At 44.2% G+C, this 12,218-nt stretch overlaps 1 protein-coding gene across 1 annotated transcript; it reads right to left on the bottom strand.

Moving 5' to 3' along the window:
• Nucleotides 1–2,172: 2,172 nt before the first annotated feature.
• On the bottom strand, nt 2,173–10,954 carry LOC310700994 (vomeronasal type-2 receptor 26-like; the record flags this gene model as incomplete). Its single annotated transcript, XM_083490955.1, has 6 exons — nt 2,173–3,083; nt 5,166–5,292; nt 6,967–7,197; nt 7,329–8,117; nt 9,803–10,094; nt 10,746–10,954. 6 exons carry the CDS (start codon nt 10,952–10,954, stop codon nt 2,185–2,187), a joined length of 2,547 nt encoding a protein of 848 aa, XP_083347081.1. The 3' UTR covers nt 2,173–2,184.
• Nucleotides 10,955–12,218: the final 1,264 nt, after the last annotated feature.

Below are 12,218 nucleotides of genomic sequence, written 5' to 3'. Positions count from 1 at the left end.
CTTCCCTCAGGGGGCAGGAAACTGCGACTACCCTTTGTCTTCTGAAAATTACTCATGAGGAGGGGGGAGAAGGGAATCAGCCAGGTGACAGGACACTCAGGTTACCACCACAACTCCTCCCTCAACCCCTCCTTTCTGTAATGTATGCATGATGTTTCTGGGGGTGGGCTTGACCTAGAGGGTGGGAATTTCAAAAGTTTTTATAAGGTCCTGCACACCATTTTCTGTGTCTTTTCCTCTCTCCTGCAAGTGAGGGGAACACCCTGTTGCAACAGTTCAATAAAGGCCAAGCCTACAGGCTGCTGATTTGCTCCAATTTACTCTGGTTGGTGTCTTTACTTTTTGTCCAAGGGAGCCCTCAGATTTTTCTGGTAACACCGGATCTGTGCACATGCACCAAGTCACCAAAAGCAAGGCCTGACTCTGGTAGCAGTGGCTGTGACCTGGGGCCAATACTACAAGGGGAGACATCGCTTCCTGGAACCTGACAGCCCTGAACCTCACCCATCAATACCTGTATTTGAAGGGACCCACTAAAGGACCCCTTTGCCACCTCTTCACAGGGGAGGGAACCCCTGTTGGGAAAAGCACCTGTGACATCAACCTTGACCTAACCTGTTTCCCCGAAAGTAAGACATCCCCTGAAAATAAGAGCTACTTCCAGTTTTGCCTCTCGCTGTAATATAAGGCCCTCCCCAAATATAAGGCCTCCCTGATAATAAGGCCACCCCAGACTATAAGGCCCCCGAAGGTGGCCTCCTCTGGACCGTAGCGGTGGCGGGCGCCACTGCGCAACTCACTGATTGGCCGCAGCACAGCCGGAGCTGTTCAGACAGTGTGAAGTCTCTTTAAATCAGAGAGCCCACGCCGACACCAGGACAAGCTGCCGCCTGCTGCTTGCTCTGCCCTGACGGAGTCTGGCTGACTCACAATTAGACAGTGAGTGAGTCGTGCGGGGCAGGAGTCGTCCACATTGTACCGTATACAGGTAATAAATTTCCTTTTTTTTGTTCAACAATAAATGTGTACCGTATTCTTCTTCATGGAAAAATAAGACACCCCCTGAAAATAAGACCTATTGCATCTTTGGGAGCTAAAATTAATATAAGACACTGTCTTATTTTCGGGGAAACAGACTGAGCACAGGGCAAGTGACTGTCGCTGACTTCACTCAGTCTAGGACTTACCCAGACCTTACCCGTCGACCACCGTGCCAACTGGGAGCCAGATTACCCCAAAGCCACGCTCCTCCAAGCCTTTGCTTCTGGGCACTGAGCATATACCTGGACTAGCCCCCACATGTCTGGGTCTTGCTTTGTGGGATATATTATCCCTTGATTATGGAAGGGCGACAGAGGAATAAAAGAGATCAAAAGGCCCTGTCGGACCTGTCTGATGTGGCTGCAAATGGAGAAACTGTGGGAAGGGAGCTGTTTCCCGCCTGTGGAGCAAGGTCTAACCATGTGGACATTCTCAAACTCACTGATGTCCTACGTAACGGACCAATCCTTGAACATTATGGGATATTTAAATGCCATAGAGAGACCAGAGACTACAAGAGACTAGGGCCCTGCAGGACTTGACATCTTTCCGCAGGGCCTGCAAGACAGAGCTGTTCCACCTGGCCTTTGGTTTGGACTCAGTCTGACCCTTATGTTTCCCCTCCCCTTACAGTTTTGATCCATGGGCTGCTTTTAAAATGAGGCTGCTATATTCAAATGAGCCCTATATTCTAAACACAATGCTTGATTAACCTGGAGGTAGGGTGTATGAATTGTGTATTGATTTGTAATGATTTGTTGGGTCTCTGGACCGTAATAAAGATTGATTGATTGAATATGTACTGTAAGCCGCCCAGAGTGGCTGGAGAAATAAATAAATTATTATTATTATTATTATTATTATTATTATTATTATTATTATTAGACGTAGTAGTGGTATTAGTTGTATTATCAGAATCCCATACGACTTTTAAAGATATCCCTATGTACCCAGTTTAATATCATTTTCTTCTAATTTAGCTAAGTACATTTTGTACTTTAGTAATTCAGTTTGAAACTTCTTAAGCAGCTTATGAAATCCTGCTATGGGTCATGAACAGTTTTACTCCAGTTGAGATTGTGGCTGGGACTTCTACCTGTACAATTTTATGATATCCCTAGAACTAAGGATCAAATGTCATATTTAGTTTTTTGTTGTCAGGTGCTCCTTTGTGTTCAAATCAGGCCTCAATATAATAATGTAGCATTTGGGAATGAAGATGCAGCCCAGGAGCCCAGCACTGGAGGCCAAGATAGAGAAGACCTGCACGGCTACCATGTACTTCCCCTTGGTGCTCAGGTAGGTGGGCACAAAGGACACCCAAACACTGCAGAAGACCAGCATGCTGAAGGTGATCAGCTTGGCTTCATTGAAGGCCCCAGGAAGCTTCCTTGCTAAGAAAGCCACTGTGAAGCAGATGGCAGCCAGGAAGCCCATGTAGCCAAGAGAACCATAAAACATGGCAACAGAGCCTTCATTGCATTGGACAATGATCTCTCCAAGCTGGGAGCTCAGGTCAAAATCTGGGAAGGGAGGAGAGATCCCCAGCCAGATGGTGCAGATGAGAACTTGCACGCTGGAGCAGGAAATGACAATGGAGTTGGCCAGACTCTTCCCCAGCCATCTCCTCACCTTGTTCCCTGGCTTAGTGGCCAGGAAGGCCAGAACCACAGTGATGGTTTTTGCCAAGACAGAAGAAACAGCAACTGAGAAGATGATGCAGAAGGCTGTTTGTCGGAGAAGGCAGGTCACTTTCCTTGGCCTCCCAATGAAGAGGAAGGAGGACAAAAAGGAGAGCAGTAGAGAGATGAGGAGGATGTAGGAGAGGTCCCTGTTGTTGGCTTTGACTATTGGAGTTTCTTTGTATTTAGTGAAGATTCCTAACACAAAACCTGTGGTTAAGGATAAGGAGAGAGCAAGGGAAGCCAGGAGGCTCCCCAAACTTTCTTCATAGGACAGGAAGGTAAATATTTTGGGGACACATTGATCTCGGTCTTCATTTGGATGCTGATCTTCTGGACATCTGGTGCATTCATTAGCATCTGCATAGAGAAAAACACACTTCGGTATCCTAACATCAGTCACACACCTGAAATTTGCTGACAGCACTATTACATTTGGTGATTGACAGGTTGGCAGCAGCACCCAACTGCTATTATTCACCGCGAAAAATTAACGTCTAGTGCAAAGACCAGGAAAAAATAATGAACCCCTGGATTAGACAACTGTGGGTTAAATGGATCAATAGATTGACTCAGTATAATGGCAGCTTCTTGTTATGTTTGAATACAGTGGTACCTCTAGTTAAGTACTTAATTTGTTCTGGAGGTTCGTTCTTAACCTGAAACTGTTCTTAACCTGAAGCACCACTTTAGCTAATGGGGCCTCCTGCTGCCGCTGCGCTCCTGGAGCATGATTTCTGTTCTTATCCTGAAGCAAAGTTCTTAACCTGAAGCACTATTTCTGGGTTAGCGGAGCCTGTAACCTGAAGTGTATGTAACCAGAAGTGTATGTAAGCTGATTGTAACCACTGTATTGAGAAGCAGATGTGTTAAACCCCAACTTTATTTATAATAAATGGAAGCTAGAATAATAATTTCCAAAATAAAGTATTACATTAGTGTTCCATGATTCCTCCGAGGAAGTTGGAGTAGTATTATTGTGTGGCACTATCTCCTTTCCTGATCTGCTGGGACCTCTCAGAAATTGTCTTTCTGGCCCTAGTGCTTACTGCATGGCAGGACGTGAACCCTCCTGAAGCCACAGGTTTGGTGAACCCAATACACCCTGGCACTCACTTTCCCCTCACTCATCAAGAAAATCCCCAGGACCTGATTCATTGACACGTGCTCCCTGCAACATTGGAGGTGTCCTTTGAATGCCTTTGAATACTACTTGCTGCAGATCACATGGGGGTGGGAGGGCTGTTCTTTCTATGCAACAAGTCCTTTCTTATATCCTTAAGTTTTCTTAGGGGTGGGGAAACTATGGAGAGACCTGGTCTCATGTCTCATTACACATGCGAAAGCTATTTTTGGTCATCTGCATACTATCCATTGCTTTGTTCCTTTATGACTAATTGCAGTCGTTATCAGTCTTCAGCATATTTACCATACCCATTGAGCTAATCACCCATCCCCTAGTACCCTTCTGAGAAATACCCCACCCCACCCTCCCACTGTATACAGTGGTACCTCAGGTTACATACGCTTCAGGTTACAGACTCTGCTAACCCAGAAATAAGAACTTTGCTTAAGGATGAGAACAGAAATTGTGCTCCGGCGGCGTGGCGGCAGCAGGAGGCCCCATTAGCTAAAGTGGTGCTTCAGGTTAAGAACAGTTTCAGGTTAAGTACAGACCTCCAGAACGAATTAAGTACTTAACCTGAGGTACCACTGTATAAGGGTCTGGTGACTTCTGTTTCAGAGTAGCGCAGACATAGAACAAACTTAGTTGGTCTCTAAGGTGCTACTAGACTATATTTTCCTTTCCTTTCCTTATTTCCAGTGCTATTTTCTAGAAAAAGAGGTGCCTGTCAGGGCATGTTCTGAATAAGAGGATTGGGGAATGCATTCTCAGGCAGATCAGCTCCTTTCTGAAGAGGGAGAGACACAGACACCGAGCAGATTACACAAGAGTTACCTAGCTACGAGATAATGGAGAGAGAACAGAAGGGAGGGAACATAGGAGAGTCTGGGGGACCCTCCCTCCCCACAAACTAGGAGGTCCATCTGTATTAGAGAACAAAGAATGCAGAGAGAAGGAACTTCTCGTTGGCGCCAGGATGTTGTGCGGGGTAGAAGGGGGAGGATTTAGAGTAGCCAACTGCTCTCCTTGTGGAGGGATGTGGATCTTTGCTTGCAGCCAGATGACGGAATAAAGAGAGTATAAATTATAAACGGTTCATTAATTCTTATCTGTGCAGTTACCAAAGGGAGGCGAGGACTGTCCACACCTGACAGTGTTTGAACTCACCATGAATGTCTCCATTGTTCTCTGAGAATGCCAATGGTCCCCACCTGACAGATGATGAAACTAGCCATTACTAACATCATGTTTGCAGTAGTTCAAATATTAGCCCCATCCTCCCATCAAAGGCCACTTTCTCTGAGTTCCTCTCCTACCTTCCTGAGTGGAGATGGTTACTTCTGAGCAGGGAGAACAATCATAGCAGCAGGGCGGCTTCCCTTCCTGAACTTTTCTGGAATATCCAGGGAGACAGCTTTCTGTGCATCTTGAACGAGGCACGGTCTAGGCATGAAGAGAAAATTGAGCAAATTAAGGGGAAAGTGATAGGTGCATTTATGCCTTGGGACACAGATAATAGAACTTTGGAAGGATCCCAGAGAGGAGATATTTGCTTCCAATAACCTCAGGTGACCGCAGACCATATTTTGGGCAGTTACCTTTTTTGTGTTTTTTTGCAGAGCTGCATGGCAGGGAAACCTTTTGGGTCTACTTCTGCCCCCGCCCTTAACATTGAAATCTCACATTTCTAAGCTACAATAGTATTACAAATTGCAATAGTAGATTAACAGTTAACAAGAAACAGGAGCATGGCATAAACCCTCATATGAACATCAGCAATAAAACAAGTCCTCCATCTGTTGCCATCACATCTGCCAATGATACTCCAGCCTTACCCAACCTGGTGCCCCTCAGATATCTTTGCATGATGTTGTCTGGGGTGCATGGGAGCTGTAGTCCACAATATTTAGAGGGCACCAAGGAGAAAAAGCTACAGTTAGAACTGGGTATGGAAAAACTGATTTGTTCAAAATTGGGAAAGGAGTACGACAAGGCTGTATATTGTCTCCCTGCTTATTTAACTTATATGCAGAATTCATCATGCGAAAGGCTGGGCTGGATGAATCCCAAGCCAGAATTAAGATTGCCGGAAGAAAGATCAACAACCTCAGATATGTACATGATACGACCTTGATGTCAGAAAGTGAGGAGGAATTAAAGAACCTTTTAATGAGGGTGAAAGAGGAGAACGCAAAATATGGTTTGAAGCTCAACATCAAAAAACGAAGACCATGGCCACTGGGCCCATCACCTCCTGGCAAATAGAAGGGGAAGAAATGGAGGCATTGAGAGATTTTACTTTCTTGGGCTCCATGATCACTGCAGATGGTGACAGCAGTCACAAAATTAAAAGACGCCTGCTTCTTGGGAGAAAAGCAATGACAAACCTAGACAGCATCTTAAAAAGCAGAGACATCATCTTGACAACAAAGGTCCGTATAGTTAAAGCTATGGTTTTCCCAATAGTGATGTATGGAAGTGAGAGCTGGACCATAAAGAAGGCTGATCACCGAAGAATTGATGCTTTTGAATTATGGTGCTGGAGGAGACTCTTGAGAGTCCCATGGACAGGAAGAAGATCCAACCTCTCCATTCTTAAGGAAATCATCCCTGAATGCTCACTGGAAGGAGAGATCGTGAAACTGAGGCTCCAATACTTTGGCCACCTCATGAGAAGAGAAGACTCCCTGGAAAAGACCCTGATGTTGGGAAAGACTGAAGGCACAAGGAGAAGGGGACGACAGAGGACAAGATGGTGGGACAGTGTTCTCGAAACTACATGCATTAGTTTGACCAAACTGTGGGAGGCAGTGGAAGACAGGAGTGCCTGGCGCGCTGTGGTCCATGGGGTCATGAAGAGTTGGACAGGACTAAACGACTAAACAACAACAACAACAAAGCCAGGGAAATGTGTTCTGCTCTGCTTTGGAGATTCTCCTATTTATTTGAAATTTTATACATATTTACTCAAGAGCAGGTTCCACTAAACTCAGTGGGATATAGCTCAAAGGAAGCATCCACAAGATAGCAATCAGAGCCTCATATGTACTATTCAAAATGTTATTAGAGCATAGCAGATGTCATAGTTAATAAAAGGACAGATCCAATTTTTCCTACCTTCTTAAATCGCTTGGGCCACACAATTGCTTCTGGGTTAATGGTGAACTTCAGATTTGAGGACTTTAGTCTCTCTATTCTCCCAATTTTCACTCTATCATGAGAGTTATTAGGAAACAGCACCCAATTCACGATATCAAAGTCAACGGCCAGTGCTCCATTCTCATCCAGGTACTGTCCATCAGCTGAAGTATTAGAGTAGAACTGGACTTCTTTCAAGAAATGATGAAGCTAGAATGATGGGGGGAAATCCAGGAATGAGTAAGCAGGGCTGCATTATAAACATGGTTTCATGTTCCCTCTGCATCCTAATCTTCTCTGCATCTCTTGCCTGGATTCATCTGACCATGCTAGATTATTACCTGCCATGGCTGTAGCTTTTGAAGATCCAAACTGCCTCCACCCACAATCAACAACCTCTTTGACCTGGATGAATATGCGGCATTTAAAGCTTGAGCCACAGTTTGGATACTCAAGTAGTTCACATAGCTGTCTTGGGACTGGATTCTTTCAATCTCTTCCTGGGGCAGCATCTTCACATTATCCTTCTCTCTGCATTTGGTCATACCCCTCACAGACAAGGCATGCTTTGAATATGAACAATCAAATGCTTCTTCTGAATACTGTTGACCAGCCAAGGACATTGGCCCATAATAGTCCTTCTTCATTCTTTTTTTGGTCTTCATTACAAAGGACAAAGAGCCATGGGCATACCGGAAGCAGTCAATATCATGTAACCAAATTTTGTTATGAAAAACTGTGGTTATCCAGACTTTCCCCCCAGTTTGTATCCTTTCAAGTAAGGACTCAACCTCTATGATTATGAAAAGTCCACTTTGAGAGTCTGCAAAGTAAACAAATACATTGACTTGTCTCCACAGGGCAGGTGCTTCATGGGGTATCCATAGCCAAGTTTCTCGTTGTACTCTTTGTGTGAAGGCAACACAAATTTCCCTTTTGTTCATTAGAGGTGTCAAGGTACTCAGGAAGCTTTCCCCATTGTCATTGTCTGGAGCAAAGAGGCCGACCCACGTCCACCTGAAATGCAGGAGGAGTTGGACCATCCCCTGGTACTGCGTTTCTTGGTTTGGTGTCATGCGGTAGACAAAAGGGGACTGGAATTTATCAGTAAGAGCAAAGCCATAACTAAGCTGGAAAAAGAAGAGAGAATTGTGGCTTGTATTTCAGGATTAAGACTGGATACTTCTATGTGAAAGATGCCGACAGATTTATTCAAACATCACTGGGGTTTTTTTTGAATTTAAACAACATTTTTTAAAAGTTCAAGCAATTCTTATACCGATTAATGGCAAAATTCTCTATGCAGTTAAGAAACGAGTCAATAAAAAAATGACCAAGAAGGTAAAACTCAATAATCAAACTTCAGTTAAAATGCCTGCTGCAAGCAAAGAAAAGAAAAGTTTTCTGTAGGCTTTAGAAAGTCAGTAGGATGGTCCAATGGGCCTAAGAATTTGGATCTAATATCCCTATGGAAGCATGAGAAGGATTGTGGAAGGAAGATCTTGTCAGTATTTGAAAAGGAACGAGTTCTGACCTTCTTTGCCTGGTCCTCAGACCCTAGTCAGCACAAAGAGTCCTTGAGAAAGAGTACTTTGCAGAATACTGCTTTTATTCTTAAAAGAAGTCTCCTCCAACCATGACTAACAGCTTTATACATACACCAAACTCAGCCAACTTTCTGCCATTCAAGCAACCCTCCACCACACACAATCAATGACCACTCTATATATACAGATATTTGTAGGTGAAAGGTTCATGAGTCATGCAGGCTTTGCCGATTCATTGTAGGCCGCTGACTCATGCTGACTTTGGTATTAAAGAAGCAGCGGCTAATTTTAAGCTGTGACAGATCGGAGGTTTACTGCATGCTGTACCTTGAAAGAAAATTTTATGAAAATGCTCTATCGCTGGTATTTAACTGTTAATAGCCAGAAACTGGAAGACTCAATCCCGACCAACTGGAGTGGCAAGAGAAATGGCTGGAGCGTGCAGAGTTGGCACGAATGACGGGGAAACTAAGAGACCACATGGAACAAACATTTAGGAGAGAATGGAACTTGTATAGAAAATATCTCAGTGAGCACCGTAAAAATATGAATTCACTGGTAGGTCTGCAGTGACTGCTGCAGAAATGTAGAAAATCATAGGATAACAAAATAATGGAGATTCATTTGGAATGATTAAAAAAAAAAGTGTGACACGTTAAAAGCATTTAGGATCCACAATGGGCTGATGGGAAGTCGTTATAAAAGTTATTTATAATGAAAGAAGCTAATCATGTGGGGATATGTATTTTTCTTTTTCTGAATATACGCTTCTTTTGGAATTCAATAAAGCATTTGAAGAAAGAATGAAAGAAAGACAACAGGAAAGGGCCCTGTCTGTCCTCAACTGCAAGGGAGTTCCATAACCCTTCATCCCCTCCAACATCTGGGAGAAGAAAAGGCTAAGGAGTAAACCCTGCACAAATCCTAGCTGAGTGGTGCTTTGTTTGCCTCCTTCCAGAAAATCCTGCAGCCAAGCTTGTGCCAAATGTATTGCTCTGTTTTCCTTTGGAGCACAGCAGTGAGACTGAGAGGGAGGTCTTGTCGTCTGGGCAGCCCAGGACTTCTGTACCTACTGCCCTGGCTTGCACACTGTGGAGGACACTTAGATACTGGTAACAAAGTGGTTTGACTTCATCCCAGAGGCTCACTCCATTGTCTTTCAAGACAGACAGATGCCAACAACAACAACAACAACAACAACAACAACCACAACCATGTGGCTAATGTTGCCAGGTGTGTTTCACTTTTCACTTGGACCCATTGATTACCTGTGGGATCTTGTAGATGCCCAATATGCTTGCAATGTGTGTGGAGATGTCAAATTCACTCTTTTCAAGAACAGCTAGCAGCCTTTTCTGTTTCCCACAGCGGTAGTTTGGAATATTGATTTTCCCACCAGCAAGCAGGTCTGTCATGGAGTCAGATGTCAGTCTTCCCTCAGAATAGCTATCATAGATGCTGTAGCCCAGGGTGATGTTGGGTAAGAGGCTGGGGTTGTGATTAATATCCCAAACAGCAAGGGAGAAGGAAATAACATGTGAGTTTATCTTATCCACCCAGCTGCGAAAAAAGTGTGTCACACAGTCAGCCTCAATTCAGTGAAAATGAAAGTCACATTCTTTTTCGTATAAAAGCAGCTAGGAAAATAGGTGAGGAAGTAGAGCAAAGAGAGACATAGGTCTACCTTACCTGTACCTGTAGTATCTTTGCAAGGGAGGAGTGTGGAGGGAAGACTAGAACACAAATCAGCCTCATTTCTGGTGACCTACCAGAAAGCCAAATTGACCCCCAGGCTGCTTTGTAAATGACTAAGCACAGTTGACATTTACGATTTGCAGTTGCATAGATTTTGTTGTTCATGGGGGAAAGAAATGTGTTCACATTTTATTTACTAAGGAAAACTTGCAACTTGAACACATCCCAAAGCACTTCCAACCCTTTTGAAAACACGTTATGCTTTGGAGAGCAGTACATGTCAAAAATACTACTAATTAATTAAAACACATTATAAGCTATGTTGCGACATGGCTTTTCAGCAATAAGAGTAATACTTTCTGGTTGGGTTTTCCTAGCCACCATCTGAACAGAAACATAGAACTCTTTAAATAAATGAAATTAAATGAAAAATTTCAAGGGTATCAGAAAACAAGTGTATCACGGGAAATGGAGACTAAGTAGGAAGCAGAAATATGTCAATGCATCATTACTTACGAGTCAAGTCCGCTGACAGGTGTGCTGGAAAAGGTGAAAGGAAATTGAGCATTAAAGAATCCTGAAAATGTGACCCCACTAATGAGGTGGTCTGCTAGCCAGTAAAAATTTGCAGCTAATTTTCGCTCCTTGATTGGATTCAGTGGGCATTTTGTCCTCTGCTGCATCCCACTGGTTGCAAGAGGCAGGAACACAAGCAGTGTTATCATTCTGGGTCTACCTGCTACGCTTTCCTTGTAGCTGTTCCACCCAACACTAGCTGCTAGTCTTAATAAGCCCCAAATTCATGCAAATCAGAGATTGCAGTAAATTGACAAATGTACCTTCTCACTTCACCTGCTCTATATCTTGCCCCCCTAGATTTTGTGACACAATATATATCTTATAGATCCAACTTTTCTGGCACAGTGGAATAAAAAACTTCTTGCTGCCCTTAATTGCGATATTTACCTTATTTGTCCCAAAGGCAATATTCAAGCGGTGGGGTGGGGGCTACTTGGACTCAGGAAAGAATAAAAATAGCTCACTGTGATTCTGATGATTGTAAAGGGAAGAAAGATCTCCCCTGAAACATGATGGGAGCAGGTGCAGAGCCGAAGAAAACATGTTTACTCAATAGGCTGCCACAGATCATCAAGGGTAAAGGTGACTTTGGCAAAACATGATTGACATCAGAAGAGCCCTGAGGTTGCATCAGGCCAAAGCCCACAAAGTCCATCATCCTGTTCCAGGGACGCGGACTTGTAAAAAATATTGGGGGGGGGGCCCGGGGAAGCTCATTAATAATAAATAAGCTCATGAATATGCAAATAAAGTGGCGCCGCCTCCTCGTGAGCGAATAGGGGAGAGCGTGCTGCGCCTATTAATCAGCTCCAAAGGAAATTGGGTGGAGCTTTTGCCCGGGAGGGAGGGCAGGAGGCATGCAGCCCGACCCTCCCTGTGCATTTTGGGCTGGGGGAGGGGCGGCGATGGTGCTCTGCTGGAGGGGCGCCGGAGATTATTGGGGGTGCGGAGCCCTCCAAACGAATTTTTGAGGGGGCTCGGGCCCCCTCAAGCCCCATGGAGTCGGCGTCTATGTCCTGTTCTTACAATGGCCAACCACTTGACACAAAGGGAAGGCCACGAGCTGGAGATGAGAGCAGAACTTTCCCTACATGCCATTTTCCTACCTCCAAAGGAGGAGTGATAACCAATGGCTTCAAGTTGCAGGAAACAAGATTCCAACTAGACATACAGATAAACTTTCTGACAGTAAAAGCTGTTTGACAGTGGAACGTCTCCCTCTGGAGGTTGTGTGCTCTTCTTCCCTGGAGGTTTTTAAGCAAATGTTGGACCTATACAATGAATTCAAAAAACCAACAAAAGTACTGAAACTCTCAGTAAAAGACCCAGAGAGAGTGCACTGCAGCATCCCAATCTTGAATTCAAGTGTGTGCCCATTTGAGTAAATCCAGTTATTGTCATGGAAGCCCT

Source organism: Podarcis liolepis (genome assembly GCF_965112155.1).
Source record: "Podarcis liolepis genome assembly, chromosome: 2".
Lineage (NCBI taxonomy): Eukaryota > Metazoa > Chordata > Lepidosauria > Squamata > Lacertidae > Podarcis > Podarcis liolepis.
This window is presented reverse-complemented; position numbering and strand designations above follow the sequence as displayed.